The 23,205-nt window shown below is 41.8% G+C and overlaps 2 protein-coding genes across 7 annotated transcripts in view; one reads left to right on the top strand and one right to left on the bottom strand.

Annotated features, from left to right (window-relative positions):
• The window catches only part of RAB23 (RAB23, member RAS oncogene family), a 46,325-nt gene extending 35,861 nt beyond the window's left edge, over positions 1 to 10,464 (top strand). For 4 of the 6 annotated variants that reach the window (XM_054822962.1, XM_054822960.1, XM_054822961.1 and 1 more), the window contains 4 exons: positions 1,822 to 1,978; positions 3,528 to 3,610; positions 4,881 to 4,973; positions 5,844 to 10,464. In XM_054822962.1, the coding sequence (XP_054678937.1) occupies positions 1,822 to 1,978; positions 3,528 to 3,610; positions 4,881 to 4,973; positions 5,844 to 5,983 (473 nt within the window). In that variant the 3' untranslated portion in view covers positions 5,984 to 10,464. The remainder of the gene's footprint in view (positions 1 to 1,821; positions 1,979 to 3,527; positions 3,611 to 4,880; positions 4,974 to 5,843) is intronic. The other 2 variants (XR_008576728.1, XR_008576727.1) reach the window with 2 other exon arrangements.
• Positions 10,465 to 12,816: 2,352 nt separating this feature from the next.
• Positions 12,817 to 22,001, bottom strand: BAG2 (BAG cochaperone 2). Its single transcript, XM_054822964.1, has 3 exons — positions 21,616 to 22,001; positions 14,688 to 14,797; positions 12,817 to 13,667 (listed from the first exon to the last, which is right to left on the bottom strand). The coding sequence occupies exons 1-3, from the start codon at positions 21,768 to 21,770 to the stop codon at positions 13,267 to 13,269; spliced, it is 666 nt and encodes a 221-aa protein (XP_054678939.1). The 5' UTR covers positions 21,771 to 22,001; the 3' UTR covers positions 12,817 to 13,266.
• Positions 22,002 to 23,205: the final 1,204 nt, after the last annotated feature.

Here is a 23,205-nt window from a genome sequence, read left to right as displayed (position 1 = left end):
CTGTTGTTTGTTAACTTCCCGGTGAGAACCTTTAAATGTCAGAATCTTGAATATTTCATTTTGATTCCTAATTAGAGCCTATTGTATAATTCTCTTTAAAAGCAGTATGACCAAGCTGAGTTATTTTTACTGTCTCTGTCCACTGCATTCTACATGTATTATATCTAAATTAGATAAGGAGGTCTGATGTTGTAAGTCACCCCCTTTTCACCTACCACATGCTAGGACTTTTCCCTCTAAAGTTACTATTACCAAGTTATCCCCGTGTTTTAGCATTCAGAAGGAATGAGTGGAAGGAGAGAGATGAAGTGAAAATGCCTTAGAGTGGAAACTTCACAATGGATTTCTTAGTCTTAAAACTGAACAAGATGATGTTATCAGATGGTGAGAGTCTTTTAATAAATATTCTCATCTCCAGTAGAGCAAAGAACTTGAGAGGCTTTATTAAGCTAGACTGTGAGACCATAGGTTAAGTTCAGCATTGACAAATGCAAAATAGCCTGCTTTGGGAAGACTAATTAATTTTACACCTATCTCACAAGATTCTAAGTGGAATTGCATCAGAGTAACTGCATACATTAGAATATTGTCTGGACATTAGGAAAAACAAAACTTTAAACCATAAGTAATAGGGAAAGTTATGGAAGACTACATAGCTACTATTTTATTGGTAGAGCTTGATTTGAAATTCCGAGGGCAGTTGTTACTATTCTGTATGAAACCATGCCAGAAGGGTCTTAAGGGTATGTGAAAGAATGTTAAAGAGCATAGGAAAACTTCTGTAAAGGTAGACTGAACTTGGCTTTGAAAGGTAAATAAAAGGAAACCTAATAAAAGAACTCGAGTGCTTTGTGTCTAAGAAATACAAAGACAAACAGAATACAGGAATGAAGGATACTTGGTGAAACTCATAGATAAAAGAAAATTCATACTGATGAAATAATTTTTCATGCTATATGTAGTTAAGTTGGGATGCTCACCAAAAGATAATACTAGAGTCTTAAAGACATTAGCTATCTATTCCTTTTACAGTCTGTTACTAAATATCAAATATATTAAAGGCATATAAATAATAAAGTGTTTCTCCATGTGTTTATGTGCAAAGAAAAGTAGTTTTTGAGGATAACAAAGGGACTGGACGGTCAAAACACCACTCAATAATATTTCAGCTGTGGAATTACCTTCTCAGTATCTATGTGGTTTTAACTATTGTTTGTTAAGGCTGTTACAAAACAATAACAAAAATGGTACAAAACATTTTATATAACTTACCATAGTGCTGTGATAGAATGAATACGAATTAGAAACACACTTATTTTCTCCAAAAAGCTACTGAGCAATTTACTTGAAATATTCACAGCTTTCTCTGAAAAAGTTTTCTGCTTTTCAAAATCCAAATTAAAGAATAATGTCAAGTGTGGTTTACAGATACTGCATACAGAAAAATATTTGCCTTCTGGCCCCCATTAAGCTGTCTGGAAAACAGTGAGCAATCAGCAAACCTCCCTTTCCCTTTTTCTAGTCCTTTCCACACCCCCTCCTATTCCTTTCTCCTGCATATATACACCATGCTGGAAATAGCTTGAAAGGTAACAGACCCATAGCCATCATGAAGAATGGGTATGTTGATCAAAATAATACGGTAATCTGTTTTTGTTTGGGGAATTTATGGCTACTGGTTTGACACAGCCTGGTGGTATAAGTGCACTTTTATGGCAGGACCTTGAAAAATCTCATATTTGAAATATGATATTTGATTCTTACTTTTTAATGTTTGTTGATTTATTTGTATTTATTTGTAATTGATTTGTATATTTTTAGGAGCCCAGGCTTGTGTTCTTGTGTTTTCTACAACTGACAGAGAGTCCTTCAAAGCAATCCCTACCTGGAAGGAAAAAGTTGTGACTGAAGTTGGAGACATTCCCACAGTTCTTGTCCAGAATAAGATTGATCTTCTTGATGACTCTTGTATAAAGAAGTAGGAGTTTTATCTTACTGTTTTTAATGAACAATATATGCCCCCTGTATACATGTGTTCAGACAAAAAAAATCTATGGGAGTTTCTGGTGAAGACTTATGATACTTAGTTTGTCAAACCTATACTCTGCATCAAAATGTGCCCTAGAAGCACAGGTGACAGGTATTGCTGCATGAGTGTAGTTAGTTGGGCAGGTGTGCTTGCCAAGCTAGGAGCTTTCTCTTCGCTTCACGCTGCCTTCTGAAGAGTCAGCCAAAAAATGGAGGAATAGCGTGAAGAGTTTGGTTGTGCCATGATATGATTGATTCTCTTTTTTTATGTTTAAATCAGAAATTCTAAAACTGTAAATTTTTTCTCCTGTTAAAATTTACAGTTACTGTGAAACTGTGCTGTGCACCAGTGAAGTTACATTGTCTAGTTTGGCTGGTGAATGCTAGCTAAAATGATGAAGTATTAAACAGGTTGTTTGAAAAAGTATCTTCATATTCTTTGCCTCACTTGTTTTTATTGCTCATTTTTATCAAAACATTATAACTCTATCTGTTAATATTCTCAAACTGTGCATGGTGCTGTTCAGTGTGTTTTTCTCTACAGATTTTACTGTCAGTTCATTCTGCCTTTGTATATGTGACCAATTTCATTCTTGCCGTAAAATCAGCTTAACAAACGCTAACTTTTATTTACCACAGCATATCATGTAGAAAATATTGCATGATGAAGTTGATCATTCTCTACTTCTTTATTTATACCATCTCCCTGAGAGATTTAAATTATTTCTTCTTTTTGTTGTTTCCTGCACTGGCTTGCTTTCTTCTCTGTTTGCTATCACTGATGGCATAAATCAGCTTCTAGTCCCTCTGCAAAGAATACTGAGGATTTTTCAAAGGAAAAGCAAAATTGCATTTGAACTCCTCCTTTTTTCATGGCGTGTCACTTAGGTTTTGTTCTCAGGATACTCTGTCTGTCTCAGTAACTTCATCTTATTCTCAGAATACTCTGTCTGCCTCAGTAACTTCAGCTTTCTGGGGATGTGATCTACCTTGGTGAAATTTTCATAATTTTCTTCATCTTTTCCTTAAAATGTAGCACAAGTTCTTTTTCACTTCTTAGAAAGAAGTAATTCTTGATTTCATCTCTGCACTCGTCTGATTGCATAGTCTACTGCTTCATTAAAATAGACTTAAGATTTACTTTGTTGTTGTTGTTTCAACTTCGCAGTGGTAATTGTTCTGATTCTAGTGCTGTTAATTACAGCCTCTTTCCTTTTGGTTTCACTAACACCTATCTTTGACCCTGGGAAATTTTAGTTAATGAAGTCAATAAATATTGAAAAGCAATCACTTTTGGTCATAAAGAAACTGCATGTAAAATACCTTCTTGTCATAGTGGAGATATTGTAAAGAAATTAAGCATCAGGGGTTTTTTTGACTGTCTGATTTTCTTAACCCACCTTGCAATGTTTAACTTACCAGGAAGCACTTTGTCTGTAAGAATAAATGCTGACAAATAACACAAATTAGTATTTACAAAGTCATCTTCTATTGTGCAGCGAAGAGGCAGAAGCACTGGCAAAAAAGCTAAAATTAAGGTTCTACCGAGCGTCTGTGAAGGAAGACCTAAACGTAACTGAAGGTACGAGATAGAGCAGGTGTCTGTCCTGCCTGCTGCTGTGTAGCACTGTACAGCTCTCTAGTTTTGAGCTTATCTGTTACTTCCTATGTTGTTGCATGCTCTTGGCGATCCTTTTTATATTTCTTAGCAGCACGCTTTAAACATAACCAGAATTACTTGATATCAGTGTGTTAGGCCCATTTCTTTGTGTATGTCTTACCTTTCTCTTAGGCAAACAGTGCATACCTTCAATGTTTAGAAGTGCCATGTGTTAAGGCTGCTTAGTCCTAATGGCTGTCAGTAAGCACTGAGCTTTTAAAAAAATTATATGTAGAAGTTCAATTATTGCAATATACAAATTTTTGGACAGATTATTTAGTAATTATTAATAGTTAATAAACAATATAAACAATTATTTCACAGTTTAGTTATATTCAAGTAAAGTACATCAAAAGATTGGATCTCTTGCAGTCTTTTGTCTGCTGGTGATAGTTTACTGGTTCCCAAGTAGCACTTTTTAATGTACATATTTAATTTCATAAGAGTACTGTTATAAAATTCAGTCACTGTCTTTTGTGGGGTAGGTGTGAATAATAATGAATTACAGTCTCTGATAACTTTTTGTTTAATCAGGCAAAGTGAATAGTAAATGAATTGTTTCTTCTCTGTTAACATCATTCACTTTGGAAAAAAAATCTGCAAGAGAAAATGTTTCTGTATCATCTTTCCATGAGTTATTTATTACAAATGTAAATAATCATAACACATACAGATTCTGAAAATTCTCCTGTAGTTGTAGATTTTTCAGAATCCTCGGTAGAATTTTGATATCCCAGTACAAATGAGGGTAGCATGAGTTAATTAGAAAAATGCTGCTGCTAAATTTTATTAATAGCCTTACTTTATATGACTGCTATTATTCTAAGACTTTTTGCAAAATATATGTATATTAATTTTCTACATAACTTTACAGAGTTCCAAGTTGCATTAATTGGAACATTTGGCAATATGTATGTGCCAGCTTTATTACAGGAGTATTGAGATGTTTCTGTCTGCTGTGCATGACCTCACTACTGGAAACTGTAAGACCTGGGTAGACACTGGACTAATCTGGATTCTGCTCCGGTACGCAGGCCTGCCGAGAGAGAATCACTTACCAGATCGTGCTAAACCTGTGGTGTTGAGTGCACTTTTGTCACCACATAGAAGTTTGATACAAAGGTATTATTATTGATATGCAGATGATTTTTAAGCATACTCTGAAGTACCTTTTTTCATTTCAACATTCTAGTTTTTAAGTATTTGGCTGATAAATATCTTCAAAGGCTCAAGCAACAAACAGCTGAAGATCCAGAACTAGTACATACAAGCAGTAACAAGATAGGTATGTATACTGTAATAAAAAAACCCAGAAACAGTATTTTCTGCCATCAAAGCTTATGGTCTCATCTGTTTCCTTATGGAGTTAATAGAGGGTGAATCAGGGTCTAATTATTACCTTCCTGTCTGAGGATTTTGCCTCCTTTCCTTTCGTAAAATAACTTTGTGACTCTCTAAAGTGAAAAGACTGTCGAACTGATGTACTAAAGTTTCTAGCTAATGTTTGGCAAGTGCCCTTTTAGTAAATTCGTTTAAATAAATATTGTGTAAGGACTTGAGAAAGGATGCTTCTTGGGTTTTTTAATGCAATTAGTATTTGTGTTACTCATCTTGATGCGGATTTACAGGAGACTCGCGGTGAAAGAATCTGGTGTGTAATCAGGTCGTCTTTGTAAAATGCCTTTTGTAAGGGAACACTGAACTTCTGTAGTCCTCCTTTAAAGCATTTCTGAGTCAGTTCATTTATTTTCCTTAAAGCACTCCCTTTTTATTCAGGCTTTTTCCTTACCTTTATCTCAGCAAAGTTTGTAACTTTAAAATTGTTATGTTTTTTCTTTTATTATATTACTCAACTAACCATAACTTTGTTACCATGCAATTAGTAGTGTACGCATACGCAGATGAGTGCATATGCTGCCCTTCAATTACGTAGATGTATACCAGCTTTAAATACTGCCTGGCTAGTAATTCCAGCTGGCTCTATTTCAAATTTAGCTGCAAAATTGACCCAGAAGTAGATAAAGCCTTTCAAGATTAGAGTATGCATTTGAGGTGCACTACTATGCCTTAGTAAGTGTCGTGTCTTACGTGTTAATGTATTATGCTGAAGGAAGTAAAGAAATACAAATACTTTTCTTGTCTTTAAATTCTGTAGGTGTTTTTAATACAGCTGGTGGAAGTCACTCCAGCCAAAATTCTAGCACTCTTAATGGTGGAGATGTCATCAACCTTAGACCAAACAAACAGAGGACCAAGAAAAACAGAAGTCCTTTTAGCAACTGCAGCATACCTTAGACCACTTTGGGAGGAAAGAAACCCAACCCGGTGAATTGCATGAAGTTGTGCAATTGAGTACAGAATAAAGCCAGCTGTAGAGGTATTTTTACCAGTGCTTTAGCAAATCTTGTGCCAATGGGATCCTCAATAAACTTTCTGATGCTGTGGGTTTGGTGTGTAGAATGAGACACCTGGTGGTAAAACACAGAACCGTGGCTGCCCCACGCACTTTGTAAAATTTAGGCAAGCTTCTCCTTTTTCAAGGAATTATTTACAGAGCTATCCACTAGGTATTGCTGAATTGCAAAGCACGTTTAACATAGGGATAATACTTACAAGTATAGGTACAGACCATAACACCTCGGCCCAAGGTACAGTAGCAACCTTGCAACTAAATTTCAAAGAAAATGTTAGAATTTGTTGGTCAGGATACTAAGATAAATGAAGAGCAAAAAGAAGACACTACATTTTATGCCTGACTGTATTTATATGGATTCTGGCAGTTCCATCAGTGCAATATACTTGTATTATATATATATGAGTGCTAAGGTATAGATATAAACATTTGGTATGAATATTTAGGCTAAATTCCAATGTATACATTACTTGGAGATCAGCTAATGATCATAAAATGACATCTTCAACACAAAATTTTCCTTTAAAAATGTTGCATTTCAGGTGAGGCTTTCCCAGCTGCTGCTGTGTACATTTAACTTGCTAGACTTTGGGCCTAAAAGGTTAGATTTTAAAAATGTATGGTGCCAAAAATGCTCCTTCTTTTTACCTAATGCTGCGCTACAGATGTTTTTGTAAGTTTGTTTTTGTCAGTCTTAACAAGTTGAACAAATAACACAATCTTTGATACTAGTAGCTATTCAGAAGGAAGATATAATATAATCATATTCCTGTTCAAATTTGATTGTTGTATCCTGTGTTGTCTATGAAAAAGGAGTTTGTAAAGTGGTGTCACAAAATATTTATCTTCTTTGGAAAAAATTTTCATAGATACCATAAACTAAGTTATGGAGGATCCAAAAAATTGCAGCTGATGACTGAATTACATTAACGAGACATTCTTGAATGTTCTCTCAGATTCAGAGTTAGCTGCTGGTTACAGAAAATCTAATTCGGCAAGATCAGAGACATGGCAAAAATTTTTCAAAGTGCTAAAGTAATTTTACAGAATTGATTTAGATGTTTAGGAGCCCAAATCTAAATTACAGTTATTTGGGGTTAGGGTCCTAAATCACTAAGGTGCTTTTAAAAATGCTAAGGAAGATACCTTTTATTTACCAAAAATAAACACTTTTTAATCCTCTTCAAGAGCATGCATGCCTTTTAAAAAAATATCCATTTTGTTTACATGTTTTTGTATGGTATGATATAATTTTAACTTTCTAGGATTTCTACAACAAACCTGCCGGTGACAAATGCAAAATATGCTGCTTGAACGAATTCAGAGTTTTAATAGTTTTTTAAATGGTTATGAGAATGAAAATGAGTGATCCTGTATATTTTTGGAGGAAGGACTTTTCACTGTGTGAATTCATGTAGGAAGCTTGACTTACTTTATTTCTAAGTCAGTGAGTATGAAAACTGAAATGTACCCTTTTTCCCACTGTCTGCAGGGAGAGAAGTGGGTGGCAAGTTATGCACAAACACTAAAGATCTCTGAACTCTGTATTTTATGTTTACTATATTAGACTTTCTACCGAGTACCGTTGTTTCTTTGACAAGCTGTTAGAGCATCTCCTGTTGCTGGCAAGAAGGTGGCCTTCAAGGCGCTCGACCCCCTTTGCTATTGCAGCAAAACTGTGCGTTCTTCACCATAATGTTTCCTGTATGTTTTTCTTGGATAAAAGCCTTTATTTTTTAACAAGTGCATTTAATCACTGTATGTATGTATAAATGGCGTCGAGTCCTGTCTTAGCAATTTAAGAAGTAAGGTACTTAGGATAAGACTTAAGATTGTCCATCATGGGGCCACCTACAACTTCAGGATGTAGGATAGCGCGTATGCGTGAAGAATTTTGACGATTGTATTTAATATGGAAACTTTACATTTCGTTGTCTGTCTGCCAGTTTCACATTTTTTATTCATTTTTCTTGAAAAAGAAACAAAACCACAAAGTGTCTGGAACATCTTTTTTGCCTTGTTTGACTTTGTACAGAGTACTGAAAAATAAGTCTTTATTACGTTTAATGACCATTTGTACTATTGCATGTTATACTGTAGACATTGTGCTATTATATAAGCCATTTGTATTTAAAAGTCTGTCATTATAAACCACTCTTTTAAGGACTGAAAACTCAGTAGAAATTTTCATAGGTGGAAACTTGACAGACTTGCTAAATTTAGGATATGTTGAAATTCAGTACACATACACTTTAACGTAGGAATATATATTTACAGTGAGTTTTAATTTCATGCCCATCTTAAATCTGAAGTGGCTCTTTCTTTGTTGTGACTTTGCAGTGCTTGTTCTCCACTACAACTGAGATGGAGACTGTCCAAATTAGCATTTTTCTGGAGAGTGCTCTGCATGTACGCTGCTTGAAAATTTAATTTTTATCCTGCTGGGGTTAGCGTGTAGATGTAAACCAGATGACTTGCATATTGCAGGAATTCTTAGGTATTCATATCATTATTCAGTGGGAGTAACTTTCGTCTTTTGGATGAAGAGAGATGCCTGAATGTTGAGCACTTGCATTGTCCCATGTGAATCAGTTTTATTATAAACATCGCCCCATTCTCCACTCAAAGTGTTCTCATTAAAATATCATATGTCTTACTTTCCAAAACCTACAGGTGCCGGGCTGGTAATAAAAATGCCCTTCTCTGTGCATCTGTGTGATTGTGTGGTGGGAGAGGATGTAGCTCTGTTACACCTGTGGCAGATCAGCATCCTGGATTACTAGCAGCATGAAGTTTTCTTCTGTGAGACTAAGCTAATTGCACTCCTCTTCTATCTGTTAATATCTCTTGAATAGCTCATTGGATGTATTACCTGAATCTTGCCAAAATTCCTTGCTTTCAACTGATAACGCTACCACTACTAGAAAACTTCAGTAATCATTAATGCCTTAGTGAAATAATCATTCACTAAAGAGTGTGATGCTAAAGCACCTCCCGCTCCCGTGTTGTGTCCATTCAGTGAATGGGTGTTCTCCCAGTAAGCGGGGCATCATTCGATGCAAAGCAGTAACGCTAGAGATGTGTTTCCAACTGGAAATAACAAATCTTAAAGTTGTAAGACTGATCACACTAAGATTTTTGTGCTTGCGTGTATGTGGATAATTTTTAAAAAAATTAAATATTCTGATTAAGACAATTTCGGAGCTTTCTTATTTTCAGTGTTTCTTAAGACAACACTTACTTACCTTTTTTAGTCAGAATGCCTGGATTACTATACTGTCAGTCTGATTTTCATTTTTTTATGCTCCAGTAAAAATGGTCTTCCCCCCCCTCATTATTGGGCTACAGCATATCTGACACCTAGTTCTCCTTTGCATCACTTCTGTAGATGTACATTACGCTAAAGGGAATTGAGCAGGTGAGCACATCGTACTGCCTGGAGGTTATGCAGAGGCACATGCATAATACTCAGTGTACATGTACTTTGAACCTGTTAATGAATCTATTCAAGTTGATAGCTACCAGTTAATAATAGAATTAATTATTTGCACTGCGGAACCCTCTTGTGGGAGTTGAGTCATACAGCAAACTAACAGATGTGCTTTTTGGATTCCAGTGATGGTGCCTAAGCCCCTACTGCTTTTCTAAATGTAATCACAAACCTTTGGCTGAAGTTGCAGAACCTGAACTGTAACTGGACGTAAGCCAGAGAACAAGTGTGGTCCAAGCAGCTTGATTTCATCAAAACTACCTTACCATCTTGTAGGAAGCAACAACTGTGCACATCTTCTTTTTAATGCTCACGTAGTATTGACAGAAGAGAATACTTTGTTAAATATGGCATCCAAACAGAAAATAAAACTATAGAAGAAAAAATGCAGCAATTTTTAGATTTAAGATGAAAGGTGCTATAATAGAATAAGGGAAACTTTCAAACAGTATGTGTGGAAGAAGCGTTCTGTATGAGTCATCTCAAAGCCAGGTGAGTCCTAGTACTGAACTAGACTCATTCTCAGGTTTCTAGTGGTAAGGTAATACTGATAAATAATTTGTGGAGTGAGTATTCTTTTTTCGCTTACTGAGATAAATGTGGTTTAGCAGAACTGACTCAAGTTGATCAAAAAAAAGTAAAAACTAATCTGGATCAGGAGAAATCCCGCTCTCATTGCTAGGATAAAGATGCATCGCTACTAATAAATGACTTACTTGCAAGTTCACCTGAATCTGAATGGTTAATACAGATAATGTACGTAACTTTTTATCACTGTCGTGATCTCAAGTAAATGTAATATATTTTTAGAAAAAAGACTCAACATAACTTACAGTAAATCCTCAAGTGGGAAAATAAATGTTTAAAACTGAATATTCTGTGTATGCCGTTCCTGTAAAATCCCTACCTGTTAACCCTGCCGTTCTCTTGTACGTGACATGAGTTGTATCATGCAACTTGAACATGTTGATTTGATCGCTGTTTGATCCAATACAGGTCACTACTTCCATGGTTATATTGTCAGTGTATTAAATTGCAAAAAAGCGCTATAACCCTGTAGCTGTGCAACCTGAATCTGCTCAAGAACCGCGTGTGCCTGATTCTAGTCCGTGTGTGGGGATCCAAGGCAGCACATGCAGATACTCTCAAAGGAACAAGTGTGGGCAGCCTGGTCTCATATAAATGCTGTTTCCGAGCTCTTGCCTTTCATTTCTCCAGCGCATAGTTTAAATACAAAACGCAGATTCTGTTCTGCTCTTTCTCGTCATTTTATTTGTCGTGATTGGTCTTGCTAATGCAGTGACAAGGTTTAAGTGAATGGTTGTAGACAGTGGGAGTGGTATTAAAATATGATTAATATATCAAAGAGGCCTGATGCATTTTCTGAAAAGAAACAGGTAGATAGTCACATCATTATTTTTTTTAAGTAAAACAGAACTTGCAGCATCTGGGTCTGCCTGTACCCAGGTATTTCAGGAATCTGTGAAGTAAGGTGCTCCTGCTTCCTCTTGCATGCAGTCTTGTACACAGAAAACCAATTTGTTTGCTTAACACCCCAATAAAGATTAATTAGTAATCGTTTAGGCAAGAAAAAAATCCTGAAATGTGAGAAAACTCACATTTTTATGGTCAGGTATTTTTAGGTCAGGGAAGTGCTTAACTACAGTTGGGTTGAAGACCTTGAGAAAACTGAAGCTTTGACATGCGATCGAGGTGGGGGTTGTAGGTACTGACAGCCCATATGAAACTACAGTAAAAATAAAAAAGATCTCTGCTGTGCCTTACAGGTATGACTGTGTGAAAGAAATGATAAGGACAGTTACCGCTGGTTTTAAAATTCAGTTGTTCAAATCTACGGGCTCTTTAATAGATGGAACCTGTCAGTATGCAATTGTAAATCACAGGAGGCAGAGGAGATAGGATTTAGGGAAGTGGAAGGTAAACAAGAAAGAATTTTAATAATAGACTAGTAACTTAGATCAAACTAAGTCAAATCTACACTATTAACTAATCTGTAGATATGCTGGTTGTGATCACGTCATTTTGTCCTTGATAACACACACACTTGTACAAGTGCTATAAAAAATAAAAATACTTTTAGCTATTGGTGCAATGAAGAAGATCTAAAAAAAGAAAACAAAAAACCCTTGGCACTCTTGGCCTGGATAACCTTATAATGGCCTTAAAACCATAAATATTGAAGGAATATTGTAGGCATCCATAAGCTACGATCAGCTTTATTTCACAGCATGGTATCTGAGAACAACCTGTGCAATATATTATTGTCAAGGGGTTTAATGCTGTTAAAATAGCTGGAAGTTTTGTTTGCTAAAGTTCACAAGGATCTAAGCCAAAGGAAAATAAACTGGTTCTTTTTATATTTTTAGAGTGGAATTATAGAATTAATTTCACCAGATTCTTTTTACAACCTCAAAGCTGAAAATTTGGTTTGGAAGCCCCCCACCTGAAGCGCTGTTTCTGTGACTAAAATGCTGAGCTTTCATCTGAGCCAAGGTCAGGTCTCTGAGCAGTAACCCAGAAGCCCGAGGGCCAGGCTGAACCGCAAAGCCCCCAGCTCCTCTGAGGAGGCTGCTGCCCTTTGGTGAAATCCTGCAAGGCTGACAGTCAGTGGAGGGGGTGCAAAAACTCCAGGCTCACCTTAAAATCTGCAACTTTTGACCCACAGCTGGTGAACTGGAGTGTGGCAATGATGAGCAGAAATTTGGCGGGGGGGGGGGGGGAGGTTGGAATGGAAAAAAAACAAACCCCAAATCAATAAAACCCCTCCTCCAAAGAGTAAGGTTAAATTTAAAAAGTGTAGTATTGTCCTACACAGAAACAAATATGCTATCTTCTAGTTGAGAACTGAATCATTTTGCTCTTTTGAGTCACAGATGATAATGCAAAACCAATCTGCAGCACAGTAGCTGAAAAATACCATTCCCCTTTATATTACCTTAAAAAAAACCCCACAGCAACTTCCAACTCCAGCTGGATGGTGGGAGGCAGGATGGTTCAGCAGCAGGCGTGGAAGGGGGGTACCATGAGGTTCATTTCTAGCCATGGTCATGCCCTTTGGATGGAGGTGGCACCTTTCACTGCCTCAGTGGTGGGCTGGCTGGCGCTTGAAATGATTGCAATCTACTTATGAATAGGTCCCAATTATTAAAATGATAAATGGTAATGAGTAGGACAGTGTTTTGTTTATGAAAATACAATATAGAGTTTATTAATGTTTTCAATTTATTGCAATGATTTGTCTTTTGTCCCCAAAAGTCTGGTTCACACACCATCTATACAGCGGAAAAAAGCTGAAATCTCACTATATGACAGAACAACTTTAGTTTAAAAAAAAAAACAAACCAGGAGAATGGAGGAAAGGCTGGATTTTGATGGTTTCTGACAGTTCAGCAGAAGCACAATTACAATTTGCAATAGAGCGGTATTGACTCTACAAGAGAACACCTGATAGCATTCTTTATTGCCAAAAGAAAATGCCAATGCTACCAAAACCCACTAAATGCTCGCACCTCGCAAAAATCAAAGGTACTTTGGTACGTGTGCATGCGTATATACGCGCGTGCTTGTACAGACGATTTTTTTTCTTAGCTTCTGTGTGCTTTTTACGGAGATTTGCTCTTCCTGCCCTTTGCCAGAAGGAGCCAGGAGGATAGTTTAATCCTGTTTGCTGTTGCAAGACTGTCGAATGGATGATTTCTGGTGCTCCAACAATGTGATTGACTTTTCAGAATTTTCTAAGTTTCTGAGCAGAGTCTCTAGCCGCCTTTTGATTTTCTTCTGATCCTCAATGGCACATCCTATTACCACAGACTGAAATTTCTGATCGATGGGTCCTGCTGGCACGTCAGATGTGCACGCACCGTAAAGTGACATTAAGCGGATTTTGGAGTCTTCCAAATCATCTAGAAGTTTATTGACAATTTCATCGATCATCTTCGTGGCATGCAGTAGGGATTCCTGCTGCTGGGCGTTTCGGATGGTTTCTACAGAAACCTCCACAGTGAGGGTTCGGCCCATCAGACGATTAGCAGTCAAATTAAGTTCTTCTCTCTCACCTAAATCAAAAACCAAGAAAGTATTCTAGGTTACAGGTGAATACTTTCCTGTGCAAATAACATCATCAAGACAATCAAACTGCTACAACTTTGCAATAAACAAGGTTGGCTCTTTAAGTGGCAATCAAGCAGATTTCCAGGGGCCAGAAATAGGTTTTTTGCATTTAAGTTCTACTTGTTTCACAGATGCAAATCTTCTGACTTGAAGTGAGGCATTAAGCTCTGCTAAAAACGTAAGCAATGCTTTTCTGCTCCTGACACAGTCCTTGCTGTGTCACATTAAACCGAAGCATACAGTATTATCAGGAAACATTATTCATTAACAGAACTGGCATGTTAAGGACCTCTTGTGCCACTGTGAGGGAAAGATTTACCAGTACTCCAGAAGACCGTGAAGAGAAAACTGATTTCTGACTATCAATGCAATTAGGGGCCATGGAAAAAAGGGTTTTCTATTTTCTGAAAACTTTTTTTCCTAAAATACGGACACAACATATTTGACTATTTGACATGGAGGCTCTTGAAAAGCCAATAAACCAGCAACTTAAAACACCAAATATAAACCATACAGATTTAGGGAATATATTTAAAGCCATATATCACACAAGCACAACAATCATTCTTGCAGGCTGCACACTGTAGCAGTCACACCTGTCCAGTAGTCAAAGCCATTAAAATGGTGTTTTTTCAACTGCATTTAATCATCATCATAATCATCAACTTCTCTCCCTCAGCTGAGCTTTATTAACCCCAACTTTGAAAATAAATCAGTGAACTGGGTCTGGGCTTTTACATCCCAGTTGTGACATCGATGGCAGCCCACCCAGCTGAACAGTATGTGAATGTGCAGAGTGAAGCCAAAGGGGACCCCGGGGTTAGTGGGTGGCCCTTCAATAACCACAGCTGGCTCCAACACCCCTGCCTGTACCAGCAGGGAGCAAACAAATGGTGCTGCTCCCTCAGGTGTGGGCTGTTTGGGCTTTAGGTCAGGTGGCAGGGTACGGCAAAGCAACGTCTCACCTTCGCTGATGTGCCTCATGTCCTGGCTGTTCTGTATGTTGTGGATCATTTCGAGCAGCGTTTCTTTCTCCTGTTCCATAGCAGATGCTGCGTCACGGAAAGCCTCTACCCTGAACCAAACAAAATGTTTAAATAATAAAATAGCTGTTCACCCATATAGCTGCCGAGAACTGTTTTTTTTAAACTTCAGCTTAAGTACTACAGTCAGTTCTTAATTATCCATGAGCCAGACACTCTGATTTCATGACCCTCTCCTGTGTCTCAACTTTTTTTTTTCCCAAGGTTCAGTATAATTTTAAAAACCACACAAATGGGGGGGGGGGGAGAAAAAACCCAAACAACAGTAATTCAATCAGATTTAAATCTTTTATTTTACTGACAGTGCCATTCTATCCTACTCCGGGGTTAGTCTGGACATCCAGAGCCGGACAGTACTACAGCCCTCTAGCAGAAGTGCTGTAGCTAATTGGCAATTATCATCAACTGCTTAACTAGAAGAGAAAGGAACTGAGCCCCCATCAGGGCACTTGAGGGCAAAAGCTGCAGCTATGAGGATGGAGGCAGCAAGGGGGCCTGGCCCCCCCACTGGCCCCTACCAGCAGCGCAGAACCCCTGTGACCCACCTACAAAGCAACAAACGCTCCGGAAAACTCAAATGCCACCTTGTAGCTGAACGACCCCAGGGAGAGAAAAATGGGTGAGAGGGACAAAGCTCACATGCTTTTATTAACATGACAAGGGCTTCCCCCTGAGCAGTGTGCCCTGGTTACTGGGAGAAGATGCTGGACCACCTGTCCCCACAATTACTGGTGTTTTCCATGGAGTGATGCTCGCTGCGATTCACACGGGGAGGAAGCTTCTGTAGGAGCAGCTCCTGTTTCTGGGCTTGCAGGGAAGCATGACACCCAGTTCCTCCTGAAACAGGACCCCTACTCCAGTCTTGTTCACTGTGCTGAAACTCACACGTGATGCAGTGAGGGCGAGGGGAAAGCGGATCAGAAACTGCTCTCCCTGGTATCTCTTTGGTCTTGGTAAGCTGTGTGGTTGCGTGGCTATAGTCTGCCCCCATCCTCGTGCCGTAAGGTACAGACAGATTCACAGATTGGTAGGGGTTGGAAGGGACCTCTGGAGACCATCTAGTCCCAACTCCCCTGCTAAAGCGGGATCACCTAGAGCAGGTTGCACAGGATGGCGTCCAGGCGGGTTTTGAATATCTCCAGAGAAGGAGACTCCACAACCTCTCTGGGCAGCCTGTGCCAGTGTTCTGTCATCCTCAAAGTGAAGAAGTTTTTTCTCATGTTGAGATGGAACTGCCTGTGCTCCAGTTTGTGCCTGTTGCCCCTTGTCCTGTCGCTGGGCACCATAGAGAAGAATCTGGCCCCTTCCTCTAGACATCCACGCTTTGGATATTTATAAGTGTTGATCAGATCCCCTCTCAGTCTTCTCCTCTTCAGGCTAAACAGACCAGCGCTCTCAGCCTTTCCTCGTGCAAGAGATGCTCCAGTCCCCTAATCATCCTCGTAGCCCTTCGCTGGACTCTCTCCAGTAGTTCCCTGTCTTTCTTGAACTGGGGAGCCCAGAACTAGACACAGAACTCCAGATGTGGCCTCACCAGGGCAGAGTAGATGGGGAGGAGAACCTCCCTCAACCTGCTGACCACACTCTTCTTAATGCACCCCGGGGTACCCGTTGTATCCATGACCAACCTGGCCATGGGCAATGTGAAAATGCCATGCTAAAAATTTGAGTCTAGTTCCTTAATTCACGTTTTACTCCCCACCATGGTTTGAGGGAGAAGGTTTTTGCATCCAGCCATCTGTAATAAGCACATCGGGGACCTGTCTGCTTTGGAGACTGGGGAGAAGAGGGAAATGTTCCCCTCCCTTGGCTTTGGCCTGGAGGTGGGAGGGTAGGGGCTCGCACAGGACCTGCCAAGCTGCAAGAGTCGTGCCAAAAAACATCAACGCTGCATTCCCAGACCCCAGAGAAAAGCAGAGTATCACATGAACGTGGCTGACGGTTTCAGATGCTTTCAACACACAGCTTGGGAGGTCTAACTGCTGTAAGCAGCACGGGAATCCATCTATCCTGAAATGTTTATTAAAACTGGCCAGAAAAGGGGAAACAAACCAAAACATCGTTAAACCTCTTAGATGCTCTGCGCTTTTCAGCATTACTGGATGCAGCCCCAAGGTGGTGGTGGCTCATCATCGTTGCTTCTATAGATACGGACTTATCTGATGAGATAAGTATGGAGCTGCCGCTCCTTCCTCAAAGGCTGGCTGAGGGCAGGTAACTTTGGAAAAACAACAGGAAGAGAAAAGAGGGCAAAAAAAGGCAGAATGAGAGCATTTGAGGATACAAATAGTCACTTCACATGCAGCCTGCTCACGAAATGGTTCTGTTTTACAAAATATTTAGCCCGATTTAGTCAGTGAAAGCACAAGCTTCAGGCCTTGCCTTTAATGTTCATTCTGAGGAGGGGTGGGAAAAGTTAATGCAATGCAAATTCTTGCCAAGAGCAAATACTTTTAATTATTATTTTGGACTGGTTAGTAAGAGCAACGAGGCAGGTGGAGTCATTTCATACTTCAGATGTCTGCACTTTATAATTTAGGAAGTCTAGCAATATTTTCATAAATGCCTCACCATGCCTTTTTAAAAAAACTAGTATTTTCACCATTTTAAAAATGCACTGTGGTCCCTGGAAAGCTTAAAATTAAAATTTGGAAGTGCAGAACTTCAACCGTAACAGTATTTTTAAATCAGATTTAGTGTATCATTGTACTGACTTAAAACTAAAGGATGGACCGATCCGTGATTTCCACAGGCTTTGCTGGGTCCTATGAAGAATGTGGAAAAACTGCATTGCAGAGATGCACCCTGAATTGGTGTAATTCAAAGGAGAGTGCCTAAACCAGCACTGCTTCCCAAAGCGTTGTTGCTGGTATGCGTGATAGGACCTAAAAGCCAAATTATCAGAATTAATGATTGTATACTGAACACCCCCCCCCATAATTTACCAACTAGAGCTTTGATTGGCATTATTTTAAAGAAGTCATATAGCCAAATATCGAGAACTATTTTATTTGCAATAATTGCTTCTCGGGAATTAATTTATCCACTTGTTTCAACTGCAACGCAACTGCAATCCGCTGGGATTTTCATTTCAGTGTATTTGCTTCCATAAAGGGCAGCCACAATGAGTGCCTACCCTGGCATGGTGTAACGGCACGTGAAGGACCCGCACTGGCTCCTGCTCTGGGGCAAAGGGACAGGGGACACAGCACGTCACGACTCCCCCAACCCTCTGCTATCCCTTCTAAAAATTTCCATCTTGACCAATTATTAGCAGCGTGACAGGACTAAATAACCCTAAAAAATAAACTCCTCGGGTTTCAGAGACCTCTTGTGGGCAGGGTGGAGGCACAGCGTGATAACACACCATACTGGCAGCAAGGGCAGCATCGCAGCAGCCAGCCAGCCGCATGTGGGAGTTACACGCTCCGACAGAAGACGGGGAAAACGGCTGGAGAAAGGCAAGGCAAGGCAGCAGAGGGAACGGAGGTCGAAACAACAGGACAGGATCATTTCAGAAAGTGGTCTAGGGGGAAAAAAACCCCAACAACCAAAAAATCCACAAAAACCAAGGAAACCACTCACACCAGCCCCAGGAAAAGAGTTAGTGCTCCAGAGAAGATGCTGGGGAGCTTTATCAAGGTGAGATATCCACCATGGCCTCATCCTATTTCTCCGCCTGAGGCCTCTGGCCGCCGGCTCAGCCAGGCCACAGTGTGGGAGACACCCGGGCCCCGGCAGGGACTGCACAGCTGCACACCTCTCCCTCCTTACTCGCTGCAAGAGCGTCAGCTCCACACCTCACGGTCAGCCCTCATAACTTCTTTCCTAAAATGTGCTCTGACTTCATAGGCTTGTGCAAATCTTTACTTTTTTGGGGTGGGGGACAAAGAAAAGGAAAAAGATTGGAAGGGATAAACTTCTAGCAGAGGTGACTGCCATGGAAAACGGTGGAAACACAGTCCCAGTCTCAAAAAAACAACCAAAGAATGGAGGGAAAGAAAAGAGAACACAAAATATTCGTATTTATGCCCAAACATCATTTCTCTTGATGCAGCAGTACAGTCTTTTTCTAACAGATGAAAGCATCCCATCATATTTTTCCTTGGAGTGTATTTGTTGCTTTGAACATCAACTAAATATTCCATCTATTACCTAAGACTAAAAAAAAAAACAAACCAACATTCCTTACTTCTGATTTTCCCCAGCTGGAGAGCGATGAGCCGTGCAGTGCCTTTCTTTCCTACATACCATTTACATGAGCAGAGCATTCCCCCGTGGAACAGGTGGACCAGCCTGCGCTTTTGTTTCCAGATGAGAAACTCGATACCCGCTTTCTTACGACAGCTGCAATAACTCCGTCCTTTAAACTACTGACTGACTTAAATAGCTCGCTATTAGGCTTGCGCGCCGGAGGTGCAGATAAGTTTTCAAAGGAAGTAAGAAAGATCTGAAGATGGTACAACTTTTTTTTTGTGAAACGGAGTTAAGCACACTGGTCGGAGATAAAGCAGGCGATTTCACCCCGGCACCACCTCAGCTGCTTAAACTGAGTTTCTGTTCGCAGGTGAGCGGTCCCATGAACACACAAATGGACGGTGGGGGAAACTGGTTGTTCCAAAGGAGAACAGGAGGAAAAGTACAAAAAATTAAACAAGAGTCTGACGTATCTCATGTACCATTACACCTAGGACTGCATGTTCGCAACCACTGGGACACGGTGACTCATAAACAGAGACTCCGGTCCCGCTTCCAGCTGCTCCTGAGATGTCTCGGCATTCGCCAGCAGCCAGGGCAGCACGAAGGTCCGAGCCCTTCCAAGGCACGAGCGTGCCAGCCGCCCCCCTTGCCGCCCTGCTGGGGGCTCGCTCCCTGGCAGCCACATGAATCCCCCTTTCCCGCTCACTTTCCCTACAGAAGAAAGTCCCTCCGCAGATGCCTAGCAGGGAGGTACATAAATACCCCGCAGCTCCGGCGGTGGAGGGAAGGGAGCAAAGGGAAGGCTGCTCAAACCAGAGCATTTCCGAAGGGATGAGGGTTGCCACGGGGTCTGGGCCAACCTTAAGCAACTTGAGAACTGAGGATTGTCGAGGGGTTTAATTAAAGGCTGTAGTTCACTCTGACAAATTTTCACTCATATTTACAAGCAGCATTTCAAGGGTCAAGAGCTGAACTAAACTGGCTGGAGAAGGAAGAAGCGTGGAAGCTCTTCTTGCTGTCATTCAAATAACTTTGAAATGAGGCATGTTGATTAGTTGTGCATGGCAAAAAAATAAGACTTCAGTGACTTTAATCCAAGCAGTTTGACTCTTTTTTTCGTAACTGTTCCACATTTAGAACTATGTCTGTTTGAAAGACCCACAGTAACCTGGGAAGTTTAATTTGGGGTTTAATTTCTGGTTAACCAAACTGTCTGCTTTGTTTCAGAGTCACTTGGCAAATTTAAAACAGATTTTTGCATATTCTGATGCTCATTTTGTGAGCATATATATTCATGCGCTAGACCTGGATGTGAGCAGCGAGACTTGTTTGCAGACAGTGATTTTGTTTAGTCAAATTCAGTGAAGTCTGCAAAGGACTTCAAGGAGATTTAATCAAGCTAAGTGAAAGGCTAATATAATAGCACACAGAGTCCACTCCTGAATAATGCAAAGTAACGCAGGCAGAAAGGGGAAAACACCAACTCCTGTATCTCACAGAGTTCTTTTAATTACAGGAAAGTCCTAGAAACATTCTGGGTGGTTCTGTGAAAGCCACTGATCAATATGCAACTGTAATGAAGGAAAGGGTGTGTTGAAACAGTACCGGCAGGAGGTGAATCAGGGGTACACCCACGGCACCCTGCGCATCCATCCACCTCAGAAAGGACACTGTGTAATTAGGCAGAGCCGAGAGGACGAGAAGGATGATTAAAGGCAAGGAATCATCTCTCATGTGGCCGAACTAGGAAAAAAAATCAAATGGGAATTTTTTGGGCACATAAAGTAGCAGGAGGAGACAGGACGCGTCTCGGTGCAACGATGAAATATGCATTGTATTCGCAATTACTTCAGAAAAATACACCTAAACTGCAGAATGCAATGTTATTCACATTATAGTTACATGATTTATTACACATCAATGAGGAGGTGGACATAAGCAGAGGTAACGAGAACATCTGTGGCTGAACCAGTAAGTGCAAAGGCAGGTTTGGAGGCATGAAGCCTCCCACACTGGCATTCAGCTCTGCGGCTTAAAGGCTTTTCAAGAGCCCGAACGACACCACGTTCATCCTCGGCTTTCCTGCATCTTACGGAACAGCTGCCCGAGGGACGCGGGACGGGGCTACGGGGCTACGGGGCTCTCTGCAGAGCAGGACGACGGACACGATCCACCACGGGGCTTGGACACGTCCCGTCACTGCTGCCCCGGCACCCCCATCCCCTGTTTGCTAAAGACTCCCCAAACCTAAATGGGTAACAAATCCGGAAAAGCCTCTTGCTCTTTCTCTGAAAAACATCTGTTTTTCATAGTCACACACATATTGTGTTTTCACGTATTTCCAGACCACGCTATCTCACCTTAACGCAGCATCTGCCACTCACAGACATGCCCCCCCGCCCCCGCCGAAGGGGGAGCCTTTTTCCCTGGGTCACCTCAGGAAGCCTCACCGCAGCGCCAAGCCGCTCCCCTCCCCTTCTCTCCCGCCGGCGGAAGGCCCCGCGCCCGCCGCCGGGCCGCTGTCAGGAGCCATCGGCTCGGGGCGAGGCGGCTCCCCCGGCCCCCTCCCCTCTGCCCGCCCGGCCCCGGCCCGGCCCGGCCCCGGCCCGGCCGTAGCGGAGCGCGGTGCCGCCGCCCTCCGGGGCCCCACCTGAGCTCCAGCTGGTCCAGGTTCTCGAGCAGGCGGCTGGAGCGGTCCGCCATGGAGGTGGAGCGGTAGAAGCGACCTCGGAGCTGCCCGCCGGACTGCTGCTGCTGCTGCTGCGCCCCCTCGCTGGCCTTGGCGCTGATCTTGGCCTGGGCCATAGCACCCGCCCGCTGCCGGCGGCGGATCCTCGCTGCGGCCGCTCCCTCCCCGCGTCCCGCAGGCGGCGGCGGCGGCCGAATGCCGGCGCCTCGCTCATGGCCAAAGAAGGAGCCCGCCCCGCCGCCTGCCCCTGCGGCCACCCCGCCTCCGCGCCGGGCCGCGGCCCCGCGGGCGCCGCCTCACGCAGCGCGCCGGGTCGCCTGGCGTACCCTGGCGTGGCCTGGCCGGTCGCTCCGGGGGGGCTGCGCTGCTGCCCCCGGCCGGCTGCGGGGCGGCTCAGCGGGGCGAGGCACCGCTCCCCTCATGGCAGCCCTTCCGTGCGCTCCGCCTGTGCAGCAGAAACATTGGTCATGGCAGGCTGGACGCACCAGCGACACGTGGAGATTAAACCCGCTGGGGGACAAGCGTTTGCTGGTGGTACCCACACCTCGGTGTCACCCTGGCCCACACAGGTCACTGAAAGCAGTGCCCGGCCGCCGTGCACCCCGACGCAGGGCAGCCACGCAGCACCTCTGCCTCTCCCCGAGAGCTTTGTGGGGCACAGAGGGACCCTGAGCAGCCCTGGCCCCAGTTCCCTTTGTGACCAAAGCAGCACGAACCCTGGCTCTTGCTAAACCAGAAGCTAAGGGAGGAATAACGAGGTTTTCAATATCTATATTAACCTCATTCAAGAGGGTAGCTGTTAATATGAGGATTTGCCTTCCAGAACTGTTCCAGATGGTTGGTTCATTGGCTTGCTCTTTTCTAAGGAAAGCAAGAAAAACCCCACCACCCAACTGTCATTTTTATATAAAGCTATCAAAAAAGTGAGCTACAGGCCTCAAACAGCTGAAAACACAAGAAATGGGAGGAGGAAAACAAGAAATGCTTTAAAAATCCAGAAGCCTGTTTGGAGGGAGAGAAGAGTTGGAGAAAAGTAAACCAGAGACCTCCCTCACTGTAAGCAGAACCTGAACGGGATTCCTCGAAACAAGACACTTGAGATACTGCCCCTGATGGCACATCTTCCTGATGCCGGCTGCGAGAGCCCCCTGACCACCTGTAGAAGAGAAGCCATTCTACCAACCATTATTACCCAAGATAATACAAAAAGGCTTATGAGAAATAAAATTGTTTAATGTTCTCTTTTTATGCCAAAAAGGAGGAAAAAAAAGTATCTGTTTCATGGCAGCCACTGTAGTGGACCTACATTAAGTAATGACTTGTTCTGAGATCGTATTTAAGTTGAATGTACAAAACGGTGACTTCTCTCTCGCAAGCGCCCACCCTACCAACTTCAGCAAACAACTGGCACAGAAATCTCTTGTACTTCGGGTTCCTGCTGGGAGCATTGGTTCCAGCAATTCAAGTCACACACAGGCTTTACTTGCCTCTACTATGAGTATTTAAAAAGGAATTTGCTTATCCCAAAAGTCCAGGTTTGGGCAAATACCC

Source organism: Grus americana, chromosome 3, assembly GCF_028858705.1.
Source record: "Grus americana isolate bGruAme1 chromosome 3, bGruAme1.mat, whole genome shotgun sequence".
Classification (NCBI taxonomy): Eukaryota; Metazoa; Chordata; class Aves; order Gruiformes; family Gruidae; genus Grus; species Grus americana.
Note: the sequence above shows the minus strand (reverse complement) of the source record. Positions and strands in the feature narration are given on the sequence as shown.